A 15,983-nucleotide genomic window follows, 5' to 3' on the forward strand; every position below is an offset into this window, starting at 1 on the left:
AGTCAGAAGGACCTGGGTTCTTATCCCGGCTCTGCCACTTGTCTGCTGTGTGACCCTAGGCAAGTCATTTCACTTCTCTCTACCTCAGTTTCCTCATCTGTAAAATGGGGATTAAGTCTGGGAACCCCATGTAGGAGAGGGGCTCTGTCCAATCTGATTTGCTTGTACTCACTCCAGGGCTTAGTAAAGTGCCTGGCTTATAGTAAGAGCTCGACAAGTACCACAGTTACTATAATTTGATAATTTAATATATTTATTCATTTTATTTATTTTATTTATATGCATCCATATTATTTATATTTAATAATATATAATAATAAAACGTTTCTTCTCTCTGCCTCTGGGCCAAAGGGGCTGCTCCCCACTCCACCTGCTCCCCTATAACTATTATTATTATTACGGTACGGTACGGTACGGTATAGAACACAAAGTGAGCGCCCAAGAGGCAGGGGACATACAAGTTGATGAGGTTGGACACAGTCCCTGTCGCCCATGGGGCTCTCAGTCCTCTCAAGAGTTGGGGCTGGGAGGGACTCCGGGGCCGACTCCAGATGGGACATGAGCACGGGAACGGTCTCTCTGACAGGAAGGCCACTTTCCCTCAGGCTCTGTACCATCCTTTCTCCCTCCAAAGTCTCTGGAGAAGCTGGCCAGCAGATGCTAGACTGATGATGGGGTCTGGGTAGGGGAAGGTCTCATTTCAGGAATGAAGCTGTTTTTCCCCTTCGTGGGGGTCGTGGCGACGGTGGTCCTGCTCCAGCCCACTGCATCTGCCGCTCATGGTAACTATCTCCCCCCATCCCTGCCCTGGTTACAACCATTCCTTACCCCGAACCGGCCCCCTCAGAGCTTCAGGGTTCAGGCCTCCCTTGCCTGGGGTGGGGGGCTCCCCTGAAAGTCCACTTCCCCTTCCAGAGGCCTGCTGACCTGCCGGCTTGTTCTAAGTGGGATTTCCCAGCGGGGACAGGGCATCAGAGGAAAACTGCAAATTCCCTAGAGCTTCAGCAGCCCAAATGGCTGCTGAAACTCTATGACTCACTCTCCTCCTTGGCCCGTCTCCTGGGCCTTTCTTTTCTTTGCAGAATTGTCTTTTTTGCTAAGGGAAGGTCAGTGGAAAGCCCTTTTCTGTCTTCCATTCACACAACTCAGTCACTCATTAATCCCAGGCTTCAAGCTCCACCCTAGCCAGTCAGCCAGTTATACACTCCATCAGCCACCCACCCCACACACAGACATGCACTCACACCAGTCACTCAGCTACAGATATTTTATGGAGAAAGAGTACTGATCATCTAGACTATAAGCTGATTAGACTGCAAGCCCGTCAATGGGCAGGGACTGTCTCTATCGGTTGCTGATTTGTACATTCCAAGCGCTTAGTACAGTGCTCTGCACGTAGTAAGCACTCAATAAATACTATTGAATGAATGAATAAGATTTCTATAGGCAGGGAACCTGCCTACCAACTCTATCAAGCAGTTAGTACAGTGCTCTGCAAACAGTAAGCATTCAATAAATACCACTGGTTGATTGATGCCTCATAAAAGATTGCAGAACATTTTCTCCTTGAGGCAGTTTGGCAGGGAGAATATTTCCAGGTGGTGCACTGGGGAGACTATAAGGGCTGCTGATGGTATGAGAGTGTTTTCAGGGACTTGGTTGAACCTGCCCAGGTTCAGGGTAAGTCCAAGCCTGATGGGGTTCAGGGTGGGCTCCCTGCTTTCTCCCACTCGTCTTCCTATTTAGAGCTGCAGGTCTGAAGTGTGATGGTTGGGGCCCTTGCATGTAGACGTCAAGGGTTCACATACACACACGCACACACACAGAGTCCAGGAAGGCTGCTGAAAATCTCAGTCACCCCCAGAGACCCCTGCGTATGCTCGAAAACACTGCACATGCTCAGCGCTGACCTCCAGGAGGGAGTCTTGGACTCCATCTACTCTCATGTGGATCCAGGCTGTACCTGATCACTGCAGGAACGAGGTTGCGGGGGGGGGCTGGACTTTAATTCAACCCCAGGATTGGGAAAAGGAATTTTGGAGCAGAAAACGTTCTACCCAATAAAATACAGATTGTCATTTCAATCCACATATAGGGCTTTCAGGGCCTACCTGTGTCACTCAGAGTTCCCAACTCCAGACAGCTTAATGATTCAGGTCAACCTAGGGCGTTAAATTTCTATCGTATATCCATCGTTCCAGTTTATACCTTCTAGTTACCACCTTCCCACAGAAAAACATGTCCCAACCCTTTTCCCCATAGTTGGAATGGACTTCTGGCAAGGTGGGAGAGGGAGAAGCCCCTGAGGGAGGAGGAGGAGGAAGATGGAGTCCCAGAGGGGGTGGGGAAGTGCTCATCTCCTGCTGACTCCTCTCTTCGGAGCAGGAACTCATCCAAGTCATCCTGCCATCTCCAGTGCTGTGTCTAAAGCCAAGGATCAAGTCAACAAGGCTTTTTTGGGGTCTCGGAACAAGTAAGTGGCTGGATCGGGGTGGGGCGGGTAACGGGGACCTCGGGGTCATGGCCTTCCTGCCTGCAGAAAGCAGGCCATGGCCAGGCTCTGGATCCTTGAAAGCAGCAACCACAAAGAGCATTTACCAAAGACCCTCCTCCACATGGCAATCGGGATCAGTATCAATGGGTTTCCTTAAGCACCTACAGTGTGGAAAGCACTGAACTAGAGGAACCCACAAGAGTAAGGTGCAAATTTTTCCTTTGAGAGGCTTACAGTTCAACTGAGAGGCAGTGTGATCTAGTGGGAAGAGCACAGGATGAGGGGGTCAAGATAGCTGGATTCCAATTCTGGGTATCTACCCTCCCTACCTCCTACTATGAGCACCATGCACTATCCAATCTGATTATCTCGTGTCTATCACCATGCTCGGCACGGTGCTTGGCACAAAGTAAGCACTCTGGATATGATAGTATTATTAATAATGGGGAAAAGAGTACACATAAACTAATTAACAGTATCAAGAGAAGACTGATATAAATAATAAAATCAAGAGAATAGACAAATAATAGATAAAGACACAAGGGTCTAAAGGAATTGAAGAACTGGAAAGGACTAAAGAAGGATAAATTTCTTACCAAAGAGGATTTTTCCCAACTTCCCACAATAGACACATCACAAACCCATGAGAAAAAGTCTTCCTTTGCAGAGCAGTTCTCTCTCTCTCTCAGAGCCTTTGGATGGGAACATCCTTCTCATCCACAACCTAAAGCTCTCTCTGTGTTTTACATCTATTCTCATATTTGGTCATTTCAGGGGAAGGAGCTGAGCAGAGCTATATGGTGGGGGTGGGGGAACGGGAGAAAAGGATGAAAAATATCAGGAAATCGTTTCAGAGTGTGAGCACTGGCAAGTGCACATGGTGTAAGTGGATGGAGCTTGGGCCTGGGAGTCAGAAGGACCTGGGTTCTAATCCCGGTTCTGCCAATTACTTGCTGTGTGACCTCGGGGAAGTCACTTAACCTCTCTGGGCCTCATTTACCTCATCTGGAAAATGGGGATTAAGACTATGAACCCAATGTGGGACAAGGACTGATTACCGTGTACCTAGTCTAGCACTTAGAGAAGTGGTTGAGACATAGTAAGTGCTTTACAAATACCACCATCATCATCATCAAGTGGGGGCAAGGCCAAACTAAACAAAGGCAAATGATGACCTGGTTCAGGCCTCTGTCCTTACCTTCTCCGAATCCCTTCATATGAGGACTGGCCAGTGCTTCTCCTTTGGCATGCGTTCATTCTCTCTGACGCATCATCAAGGATGGAGGCTGAGATATAATCCACCTGCTAATCATCCTTCAGGCTTGAGGGAGCTGGTCATTTGGAGCAATTTTCTCACTGGCCCTGGGAAACAGGAACCCCCTCTGAGGCCCCAGTGGCAGACTGAAGATATTTAGTGACTTACTCGGTGGCTCTGAGGTCTGGAACTGCCAATTCCAGCAGGTGAATGATGGATCCGGGATTAGAGCCCAGGTCCTTCTGACTCTCAGGCCTGTGCTCCATCCACTAGACCACGCTGCTTCTCCCCCTCCTCCATCCATTCAAAACAGGCCCTCCAGGCAGCATGTCCTGAGCTCTCAAGTCCTGTCCACAGCAAACCCTCCAAGACCCAAGCTCTTTAAGGTATGTGGAAATAACACCATACACCCACAGCACACACAAAGGATAATCACCGACCATCAGCTCTCAATTTTTCCAGCTGCAAGGGGTCAAATTTACATTTTGAGTTTGGGAATGAGGAGAGGCCAGGGATTTTGCGGGGGCGGGGAGACTCAGAACCCTCATGGGAAGCTCTCAGACCTTGTCAGAGATGTGGAAAGAGAAAGTCTGGGAATCTAGCTCAGACAGATGTGGCGGCACCCGCCTCCTTGCCCCGGTGAAGTGGGCATCAATGGCTCCAGTGAAATAAAAAATCTTAGGTTAGTTGGTGGTTGATGGTTATTCCTCTCAGGACCACCACCGCACCATATGGTCCATGGCACAGCAGACCAGACAGACTTCTAGATTTAGCCAACCGCCCTTCTCCATGAGAAACACGCTGCTCTGGCTAGTAGCCACCTTGCCCGGGCCCAAGGCCCGAACCTCTGATGTGGTGACACACCCAAGCCCAAAGTCAGTCAGTCAATAGTATTTATTGAGCGCTTACTGTGTGCAGAGCACTGAACTAAGTGCTTGGGAGAGTAGAATATAACAACAGGCACATTCTCTGCCCTCAACAAGCTTACAGTCTAGAGTCAAAGCCTTCCTAACTTGGTTCCTCCGCATCAAACAGAAACTCCTTACCACAGGCTTTAAAATACAGTGGTCTGCACACAGTAAGCACGCATTACATTTGATTGATTGATTGACTGACCTCCCAAACTATCTTTCCTTGCAGGGTAAAGGGAGGAAGGAGAGGAGGGTAGTCACCCTGCCAATGTGATCACCAATTCCACATAAGTAGGTTTTAGTGAATGAGGTTTTCCTTGATAAGGCTGTGCTTGTGTGGGTATGATGAGGCTTCACATTTGGAGACTGTGCTGTTTGGGTTCCTCCTTGTTGAATTGCTTTTCTGGATATTTAGAGAGATCCTCAGGATGATTTCTTTTAGACTTTTCAAAAACTCTGGTCCAGACTAAATGAATCAATTAATCATATTTATCGAGTGCTTCCTGTGGGCAGAGCATTGTACTGAGCACTTGGGAAGGAACAATAAGAGTGGGAGTTCCTCAGAGTTGCCTCTGGGGAAGGTGATGATAAGGAGATCTACATAGGTGGTTGGAGGGCAGGCAAGTTTCCTCTTTATGAAGGGAAAGCTGAGCTCTATAGAGGGGAAATGACTTCTCCAAGATCACACAACTTTAGAGTCATTTTTCAAGAAAACAGCATTCACTTTGAGATAAACCCTTGAGGCATTGGGATGGTAGAGGCTCAGGCGAAGCTAAGTTCCCCCGAGAGCTGGGTGGAAGGGAATTCAGCAGGAAGCAAGAAAGGATGCCCAGTCTATAGCAAGGGCTTCTGGGAAGCAAGTCTGTTCAACTAATGGCGTCTTTCTCCATGGACCAACTTACCTCCAAGATCCTGGTTCCTTCCTATGGGGAAATTGGTACACTGTGGTTTCCCCACTACTCCTGAACCCTCTGATTGCCTCCACTATAGGATGAAGTTAGTATTGAATTCCACCTCTCCTACAAGTCGTCAAATGGCACAGTTCTTCAAACAGGCCAAGGGCCAGACCCGGATGGTCATCCGCAATGCACAGGTGTGGGAGGAGTCCATAAAGTTCCTAGAAAAGGATACTGCGCTGACTATGATGGCCGGGCCCAATGTCACAGGTACTGAAGCCTAGGGACCCGGGGGGCCGCTCTCTGGGCTCTGCTCTGGGACCCTCTGGCTAAGACCAGCTCACGCCGTGGGTGGGAGAAAAGATGGATTTTTCTCATTGGTTAGCTCAGGTTGGCAAAGAACCAACTGGCTGATTGGCCTTGGGAAGGGTACAACGGACGGAAGGTAAGCTGAGGAGATGTCACTGACATTTTCTATACTCACCAGTCACTTCCTGGGTGGTTCTTACTTTCAAGGCCGCTGCATAAAAGACACCTGAATTGGGGGTGGGGCAAGTCCGTGAACTGGGCCATTCTCTCCCAAAACTCTGTTCTTACCACTGCCCCAGCAAGGATGCATTTTAGCCAAACTCCCAAAAAAAATGTTTGTTTTTTTTTCTGGAGAGGGAATCTCCGTATTTCTGAAGATAAAGGGACAGAGGTTTGAGAGTCGGTTTGGTTGCTTTTCCTAAAGCCTTTTTTTTGGTATTCATTAAGCGCTTACTATGTTCCAGGCACTGTACTAAGCCCTGGGGTAGATTGTACACAGACTGTGTCCCACATGGGTTCACAGTCTTAATCCTCATTTTACAGATTAGGGAACCGAGGCACAGAGAAGTTAAGTGACTTGCCCAAATTCACACAGCAGACAAGTGGTGGAGTCTCGATTAGAACCCAGGTCCTTCTGACTCCCAGGCCATGCTGCTTCTTCAAGATGATGCTCAGAAAATCCCTTTATTTTCCAAGCAAAAAGAGGGAGAGTCATGGTTGCTGTCTGGGGGAATACTCAGCGTGGAAGGGGCCAGTGGGGTGAGGGAAATATCCACTAGATCACGATCCCTGAGCTCCAACAGATCTCATCAGGTCCTGAGCAACAAGGGAAGGGAAGCAACATGGCCTAGTGGAAAAAACACGGGCCTGAGAGTCACAGGACTGGGTTCTAATCCCAGTTTTGCCACTTGTCTGCTGTGTGACCTTGGGCCAGTCACATCATTTCTCTCTGCCTCAGTTTCCTCAACCACCAAATGGGAACTCAGTACCTGTTCTCCCTCCTACTTAGACTGTGAGACCCATGTGGGAGAGGGACTATGTCCAATCTGTTTATCTTGCATCTGCCCCAGCACTTAGTAGAGTGCATGGCATGAACCTATAATTATTATTAGGTTGAAAACAAATAAAAAGAGATCTTTTTTTTTTCTCCGTGGCATCCCGTACCACAGGAAATTGTGCCTGCTGAAAATATCGGCAGGTTCAGGAGGAGCTTGGAGAAACTGTTAAATGAAAAGTCCATAATGGGGAACTGGAGGAACCGTTAAGGATGTTAGATGGTCCATTCCTAGCCGAGAGATTGGACACCCTGGAAAACAACCATCACACTGCCAGGGTCAGAGACTGAACGCTGGGGCGGGGGGTCCATTGGTCTGACCCTATGTCGATCTTTCTTTTGTTCTCACGCTCTTATGCTGACACGTTAGATTCTCCCTCCCTGGGCATCCTTGGTTGTTCTGGAGGGAGAAGAAAGTTCTGCCTTCGGTTCCATCTTCCCTCAAGCACAGGAACAACAGGTTCCAGGAAGAAATGTGAAATTCAACTTGGCAGTGGGGCAAATAGTGCATCTGTAGAATTCACATGGGCTCTGAATGGTGCCGACGTGGAGGGCCGGGGGCAGACCTGGCTAGGAGTAGACCGCAGCTGGCAGAACCCTATCCTCCTCAGCCCCTCAGGTGAACTTGGAGAAGCTTTTCCAGGAGGTGGGCTGTGACGTTCAGATGCCACCGCTGAGATGCCAGGAAGACAGCCCCTACCGGACCATCACGGGCGAGTGCAACAACAGGTGAGCGGGGCCTCAGTGGGGTCCCCCTCAGTTTTAAGTGTGCAGGTCCCCCTGTCCACCCCCCAGCGCCTCCTCATCTGGGGCCTGGAGGGCCTGCCACGTGAAGAGTCTTGCATTTTGGAGTTGTCTCCTTCCCAGTTGAAATTCCGGTTAGCTGGACCTCGGTTTCCCCATGACTCCCAATTCCTGTGGTCTTCCTTCTTGCTTCCTGGCTTTCCTGAACCCCCTCTTAGCCAGGGCTTCCAGGGCCTGAAGAGAACCAATAGACTTCAATTTCATCCTTAAAGCCAGACCGTCGGAGGCTAAGCCAAGGCTACAGAACTCTATTCTATCCCTTTCTCAGGAGGAATGCCACATTGGGTGCGATCAACCGAGCCCTGGCCCGCTGGCTGCCGGCCGATTACGAGGATGGGGTCTCTCTGCCCCACGGGTGGAAGCCAGAGAAAAAGCGCAATGGTTTCGTCCTCCCGCTGGTAAGGATCAAGACCGACCTCATTCCCAGGAGATGACAAGAGAGCGAGGTAGACAGAGATGACAGTTCAAAAAAAGATGAAGAGAAGCAGTGTGGCCTAGTGGAAAGAGCATGGGCCTGAAGGTCAGAGGACCTGAGTTCTAATCCCAGCTCTGCCACTTGTCTGCTGCGTGACCTTGGGCAAGTCACTTAACTTCTCTGGGCTTCAGTTTCCTCATCTGTAAAATGGGGATTCGATCCAACTCCCTCCTAGTTAGACTGTGAGCCCCAAGTAAGACAGGGACTCTGTCTACTCTGATTATCAACCCCAGCACTTAGTACAATGCATGGCACATAGTAAGTGCTTAGCAAAATCCAATTATCATCATCCTTATTATTAAGTGATAAAGAGAGATGGAGAAATGGGGGTGGAGGAGAGAGGGGGACCGGAAACTATAGCGAGATGGCTCTGTTAGGCCTCAAAGATGGCTAGTACCATTTCATGGCGGCACCATGAGATAGTAGACAAGCAACTAACCCTCAGAGCCCAAGCAGATAGCGGGCCAGCTTCCACACTGACAGCAGCCAGGTGCCCCTTGACTCCCAGGCACAGATGGCCTCCCTCTTGTCCCACGTCTCTACACTCAGAGGACTCTCTGTCCCCTCCTGGGGGTTCTGTCTGCTTCACTTGACTTGGGAGTCCTTCGGGCGGGATTACTGTTGAGCACGTAACACCCGGGCCACTATTCTCCATCGCTTCCTCTGCTCCCCTCTCCACCCGCTGAGTTTCAGATCTCTGGCCTCCGTGGCTCAATGGAAAGAGCACGGGCTTTGGAGTCAGGGCTCATGAGTTCAAATCCCAGCTCTGCCACTTGTCGGCTGTGTGACTGTGGGCAAGTCACTTCACTTCTCTGTGCCTCAGTTCCCTCATCTGTAAAATGGGGATTAAGACTGTGAGCCCCACGTGGGACAACCTGATTCCCCTATGTCTACCCCAGCGCTTAGAACAGTGCTCGGCACATAGTAAGCGCTTAACAAATACCAACATTATTATCACCTTCCTCTCTGGCCTCTCTTCTCCCCTATTTCACAGGCCCGAGAGGTGTCCAACAAGATTGCCGGCTATATGAATGAGAACGAGGTCCTGGACCAGCAGAGGTCAGTGATCTTCATGCAGTGGGGGCAGTGGTTAGACCACGAGCTGGACTTTGCCCCTGAAACGGAGATGGGAAGCAGCCAGTACACCAAAGACCAATGTGACGAGCACTGCATTCAGGAAGACAACTGTTTCCCCATCATGGTATGCTCCTTTTCCAGGGGTGCTGCCTTCTGCTCCCCAGGCACCATCCTCTTCCCCTTTCTTGGAATGACTTTATGACCGTGACCCAGACTCCCTCCACTCAAAACCACCTCACAGGTCTGGAAGTCAGAAGGTTAATGGTTCTAATCCCGGCTCCACCACAAGTCTGCTCTGTGACCTTGGGCAAGTCACTTTGCTTCTCGGGCCTCAGTTCCCTCATCTGTAAAATGGAGATTAAGCCTGTGAGCCCCATGTGGGACAGGGACTGTGTCCAACCTGATTAGCTTGTATCTACCCCGGTGTTTAGAACGGTGCTTGGCACATAGTACCAAGTACCATTATTATTATTATTATCCTCATGAGTCACTCCTTATACATCGAGTCATAGGTTCTCCCAAAGCTTCCCTACCGGAATCCTAGGAAACCAAGAGTTGAACCAGGGTTTAGAGGGGACGATGGGGAGGGGAGGTGAATACTTAGGTATGTAAGTACACAAATCGACCAGATCATCAGAAGGCTTGACTAGCCCAACCACTTCTCACGAGACAGCCAAGCAAATGAAATTTCAGTAAATGAAATTAACTGTTCTAAACCATTCTCCCCCAGCTGGATGGCATGTTTTGGGGTAAGAGGTCAGGGACAGGCAACACTCTTGTCTCTGTTTCTTTCTCAGTTCCCTCCTGGTGACCCCAAACTGAAGAAGCAAGGTCTCTGCATGCCCTTCTTCCGGTCTGGCTTCGTCTGCCCCATTGAACCTACCCAGTCTCTGGTCCGTGAGCAGATCAACGCCCTGACCTCCTTTGTTGATGCCAGCATGATCTACGGGGCAGAGGTGGGCCTGGCCACTCGGCTAAGGAATCTGACCAGTCCACTGGGCCTTTTGGCCGTCAACCAGGAGTTCACTGATGATGGGCTGCCCCTACTTCCCTTTGACAGCAAGAAGCCCAACCCCTGTGAATTCATCAATGCCACTGCTGGGGTCCCCTGCTTCCTAGCTGGTGAGTCCTCTTGGGAAATGAGGAATGGGGTCCAAGACCACTGGGGAGTGGGAGCCAATATATGGGGTCAGGGGCTGGCGTGGAGAGCTGTGGGATATTTGGAGCTGGGACCACTGGGCAAGGAATTAATGAGGGATCTAAAGTTAGGGTGCCCAAGTAGGAGGAATAAATGAAGCAATGGAGTCTAGTAAAAGAACTGGGGTGGGCCTCTACTCTCCCAGACACCAGCTAAAAGACAGAAGCGCAGTGCCCTCTTATGAGGATATTTGGGTTGAGCTACGTTGGTAACAAAGGAAATAAGCGTCAGAAGACGATGTGTCGATCGATTCTTCAAAAATAAAGTGATCAGTGCTCAGGTAGCAATCTAGAAAAAAGTGGGGAGGATATCCCTTAAAAAAAAGAAAGAAAAGGAGGAAAAGAACAGAAGGTTGTCCAAGGAAAGTTTAGCCAGCATAGTTGGGCTGCGGGGGAAGGGAAGGGAAGAGAAGAAGCTGAGATCATGGAGGGGCCTTGTTTCCTGCCGATTTTATTCATAGAGAAGAGGCAGGCAGAAGGACTACACAGACATCAGGCAGGGCAGCTTGGAAGATGAAGGGATAGAAACACAGAACCCCTAATCATCATGAACTATGTTTAGTAAATGCTCACATATATGTGACGCTGTGCCAGGTACTGTACTAATCAAATTATATTGATAATGACCATCCATGGGGAACTTGCCATCTTAAATGAGCTGTGGGAAGACCTGTGGGATAGATGAGTCCTGGGAGTTAGGGACTAGAGATACAAAGATGGCTTCCTTCCTTCCTTCCCTCCACCCTCCTTCCTCAGGCCTCTTTCTCTCCTTGTCTGAGACAACCTAAGGCTCCGCCCACCTCTTGGTTTCTCCAGGGGACTCCCGGGTCTCAGAGCAAATACTGCTCTCAGTTTTCCACACCCTCTTTTTACGGGAACACAACCGGCTGGCCAGAGAGCTGAAGAGACTCAACCCCCAGTGGGATGGAGAAAAGATCTACCAAGAGGCACGGAAAATCATGGGAGCCATAGTGCAGGTATGGATTGATTCCAAAGACACAGCCCTGGGGTCAGAGGGGATAATACATTCTGCTCTCCTCCATTCTCTTCACTGCCTCCTTCCTCCTCTCCTCCAAACCTCTCCTAGGTTTTCTCGCCACTCTGTCCCACCCCCACCCCACTTGTCCTCCCTTCTGTCACTTTACTCTTCCCCTCCCCTCTACTACACCACCACGTTCTCAGGCTGGAGTTCCCCAAGATTGTTTCCATTCCCAAATCCTGCTAATTCTAGCAGGAAGTCCAGGAGGAGGAGGAACGTAGACTAAAGTCATAAACCCTCCCTCTCCCCAGCCCACTCCCATGCCTGAAGTATAGTTGCTTCTCCTGCTGTCCTTGTCCACGTGAACTGTTAGAACCTGAGAATCCCAGAATCACAGGGCTGGAAAGACCTTCAGTGGTCAAGAATACAATCTTCCTGTACCTAAATAAACCCTCTCTGACAGTTGAATACACTTTTCTCAAAGGCCACTGCGGAAGGAGGTCGCACTCTGTCTCTCAGGTGAGCATTCCAGAGTCTCCCAGCTCCTCTGGGAAGGAAGCTTTTCCCACCTCCCCCACTGGATCCAGAGGATGTGATCCCCAAATGACATTTCCTTCTGGACCACAGCACGGAAGTCCTAGCGCTGCTTCTCCCTCTCTGATCCTCTTCCCCCCCAGATCATCAGCTATAGGGACTACCTTCCCATCGTGCTGGGAGACGAACTGGAGAAGATGATCCCAAAGTACCAGGGCTATGACGAGGAGGTAGATCCCCGCGTGGCCAACATCTTCACCTTTGCCTTCCGCTTTGGCCACACGGAAGTCCCCCCGACTGTTTTCCGCTTGGATGAGTACTTCCAGCCCTGGGGTCCCGAGCCTGAGCTTCCGCTGCACACCCTCTTCTTCAACACCTGGAGACTCGTCAAAGATGGTAATGCACTCCCAGAGTGTTCCGCTCACCCCGCTGCCTGGAGCCCTCGTGTCTCCGGCCTGGCCGTCCTCCCCACCTCGATTCCGCTCTCTCCAAAGTTCTCCCTCTGCACCCCTGCCCCCTTCCTCCCCTGGGAGTGAGGGACCCGGGGTCTCGGCCCCCTCCTCTACCTCTCCGCCCCATGTCCTTTCTGTGACCTGAGCGCTTCTGCACAAGGCAGGAAGAGTTGGCCTGAATGACCATTGTTTCTCTCCCCATGAGTCGCCACCTCTCCATTCTGGATCTGGAGCCCAGGGAAGAGCTGAGCGACAGGACACATTAGATCAAGTTCCTAGAATCCCTGGCTCCCTGGGCTAAATTAAGTCCATTGCCACCTGTCAGGCAGCACGGCTCCTAAACTGCTCCAACTGCCCTGTTCATCCTGTTTGCCTTTCCTTAAGGCTCCAGCCAAAGAGACTCCACCACCTCGCTTGATCATCCATCAGGACCAGAAAGTTGTTTTGTTTTTTGTTTTTTTATGTCTAACCTGAATCCCTCCCGCTCCACTGCGAGCCATTTCCTCTCTCTGGGAGGATGGAGTGAAATGGGAAGGTGGGTGGTCTGACCTATCTTCAGTTACTGCATTCTCCAGCTGAGCCGGGTGGACTTGGTCTCTGCAGGGGGGGTCGACCCTCTGGTGAGGGGCATGCTGACCAAGCGGTCCAAGATCATGAAGCAGAATAAGATGATGTCCAGCGAGCTGCGGGACCAGCTCTTCCAGCCAACCCATAAAATCCATGGATTTGACCTGGCTGCCATCAACATTCAGCGAGGCCGGGACCACGGACTGCCAGGTGAGTGGGCTCCAGGGACAGATAGACGGACGGACGGACCCAAAGATACAACGTTGACGAGCCCAGGTGGTCTGCTTACCTCCATCCAGTCCAGATCCTAAAGGTGGGAAAGGGGCAGCCTCTCTTCACCCACAAAAAGAGGGCCTTCCCAGAGTGGACTCTGAGGGTGTCTGGGAGCCAGCTCCCCTAAAACAGCAAAGACAGAATAACTGACCCAAAGGAGGAAGCAAAGGGAGAGCGAGGGATGAGACACCCCCCCACCTCGCCTCCATCCCCAGCCCACCCCACTACCGGCCACTGCATGCTCCTCCCGCAGATTACAACGCCTGGAGACGGTTCTGTGGGCTGTCACAGCCTCAAAATGTGACCGAGCTGGGCGCCGTGCTGAGGAACAAAGACCTGGCGCAGAAGTTCGCGGACCTGTACGGCACCATAAACAACATCGACTTCTGGATCGGGGCCATCGCTGAGCCCTTTGTGCCCAATGGCAGAGTGGGGCCCCTCCTGGCCTGTCTCCTAGGGAAGCAGTTCCGACAAATCCGGGATGGAGACAGGCAAGTGAACTGGAAGCTCAAGCGGCGGGGTGCTGGTGGGGTGGAGGGGAGGATTGGGGTGGGCTACCTGCCATCAGGGAGTGGTGGCGATTCCCACCGGTCATGGAAATGGCAAAGGAAACCACCGCTTCTGGGACTCTGACTTTAAAGTGGGAAAGGTGAGGGAAACATCTCAGAGCTGGCAGGACTTCCCCTTATCCTCAGCTGTGCTCCTCCTCATGCCCTCAGCTGGAGCCCGGTAGGGAAACAGCTCTTATTATGGTGTTTGTTAAGCACTTGGGATGTGTCAAGCACTATTCCAAGTGCTGGGGTAGATGTAAATTAATCAGGTTAGACACAATCCTCATTCCACATGGGGCTCACCTCCTGTGCTCTTTCCATTAGCCAAGCTGCTCCCCTTCAGGCTGATCTCTGGAGAGGGCCCCACCACACACAGGTCTCATCACCCCTTGTGGCGGGTGGGACACCTTAAGTTGCCTTTCGCATGGCCTTGTAATGGATTTTTAAAAGTCAACTTCCCCACCCTCTGCCCTGCCTATCTTTCCTTTAAAGAGGTTTTCACTTCTATGCAAATGACTGAAATTGACCCTCTTCTTTACTTGCCTGACAGATACTGTTCTGAACCAGTAGATTTGTAGTTTTTTCCAAGGCTATATTAATGCCAAGTAGCTACGAAAACCTCTTGGGATGCAAAGCCCGAGCTCCCCCAACTCTGCTGTCCATCCGGGCCTGTGCCCGAGAGTCGGCAGTCTCTCCTGGCTGGCACCAGCCTGAGGTAAACACGGCGGCCTCTTCTTCCGCAGGTTCTGGTGGGAGAACCCCGGCGTGTTCACCTACCAGCAGCGGGCTGCCCTCGCCAGAATCTCCTTCTCCCGCCTCCTGTGTGACAACACCCGTCTGACCAAAGTCCCCAGAGACAGTTTCAAGGCCAACAATTATCCCCAAGACTTTGTCCCGTGCACCTCCATCAACAAGCTCGACCTGTCCCCTTGGATCTCCATCAGGAGCTGAGTCTCCACAGGCTGCCCACCATCAACATCATCACCGACTTCCTCCTCCTCCTCGCCATCTCCAACATCATCACCGTTGGGCGGGAGAGGTTTGAACAGGAAGACTTCTGTACAGGGTCAAGATAAACGGATAACGATCCCTCTAGGCGGCGGGGAGTAAAAGACAGTCGCCCGACAGGGTGCTGATGAACAAGCACTGGACCAAATAAACTCCAAATAAATGGCTAACCCTGTCCAGTGTATCCATCGGGGGGGTAGGGGGTGAATAAGGTCACATAGTCGGTGCTGTGGCCTCTGTAGTTGGAGGGTAGAGAGTAGGGCGCAAGGTTCACTTCAGAAATGGAGTGGCCTAGCAAAAAGAGCATGAGCCTGGGAGTTAGAGGTCCAGGCTTCTAATCCCAGCTTCGCCACTTGTCTGCCCTGTGATGTCGGGCAAATCACTTCACTTCCCTTAGCCTCAGTTACCTCCTCTGTAAAATGAGGATTAAGTCTGAGAGCCCTATGTGGGACAGGGACTATATCTCTCCTGGGGCTCCATGCTTTGTACCCTGAGTTTGTCCCAAGTAATTGTTGTCACCACCACCCCTGTGCCTCTTAGATCTGGAGTTCCCAGTTTAATGGAGCGAAGGAGACAGAACAGTAGATATATACTAAAGAACATAAATTGCTTCTGAGTAAATAGAAATAATAAACCCAAGTGGATAAAGAAACAAATAGATAAATGAATGAATGCCAAGGCGACTGAAAGGATGACCAGATCAGTGTGGGTGTGGGGGGGGGGGGGGAGACAGACGAAAATAGGGGGGAAGGAGTGTGTGTTGTGTGTGTGTGTGTGTTGTATAGGTTAATCAGGGACTGCCTCCTAAAGGAGGTGGTTTTGCAGGAGACTTCAAACAAGGATAGTGATGTAGTTAGACCTGGGAAGGAAGGGTCTTCCAGGCCAGGAGACAGGTATGAGGAAGTGGGTCAGAGCCAAGGACAGCTTGGGAGGGATGATTTAGAGATTGACTTGGGAGGTTTTTGTTTTAGAAGAGAAGCTCCAGAGAACCACTGGAGTCTTTTGCAGAGGGAAGCAGTGTGGTCTAATGGAAAGAGCACAGACCTAGAAGTCAGTGAACCTAGGTTCTAATCCAGACTCCTCCACTTACCTGCCATTTGACCTTAGGCAATCAGTTAACTTCTCCGTGCCTCAATTCCCTCATGTG

General features: G+C 50.7%; 1 protein-coding gene across 1 annotated transcript; it reads left to right on the forward strand.

Moving 5' to 3' along the window:
• The first annotated feature begins 706 nt into the window (after positions 1–706).
• On the forward strand, positions 707–15,002 carry LPO (lactoperoxidase). The gene is made up of 12 exons (XM_029081728.2): positions 707–782; positions 2,386–2,473; positions 5,651–5,826; positions 7,531–7,648; positions 7,992–8,121; positions 9,193–9,399; positions 10,073–10,397; positions 11,289–11,449; positions 12,129–12,381; positions 13,041–13,214; positions 13,531–13,768; positions 14,572–15,002. Exons 1-12 carry the CDS (start codon positions 707–709, stop codon positions 14,777–14,779), a joined length of 2,154 nt encoding a protein of 717 aa, XP_028937561.1. The 3' UTR covers positions 14,780–15,002.
• Positions 15,003–15,983: the final 981 nt, after the last annotated feature.

The sequence above is a fragment of the Ornithorhynchus anatinus genome, chromosome 17 (genome assembly GCF_004115215.2).
Source record: "Ornithorhynchus anatinus isolate Pmale09 chromosome 17, mOrnAna1.pri.v4, whole genome shotgun sequence".
Lineage (NCBI taxonomy): Eukaryota > Metazoa > Chordata > Mammalia > Monotremata > Ornithorhynchidae > Ornithorhynchus > Ornithorhynchus anatinus.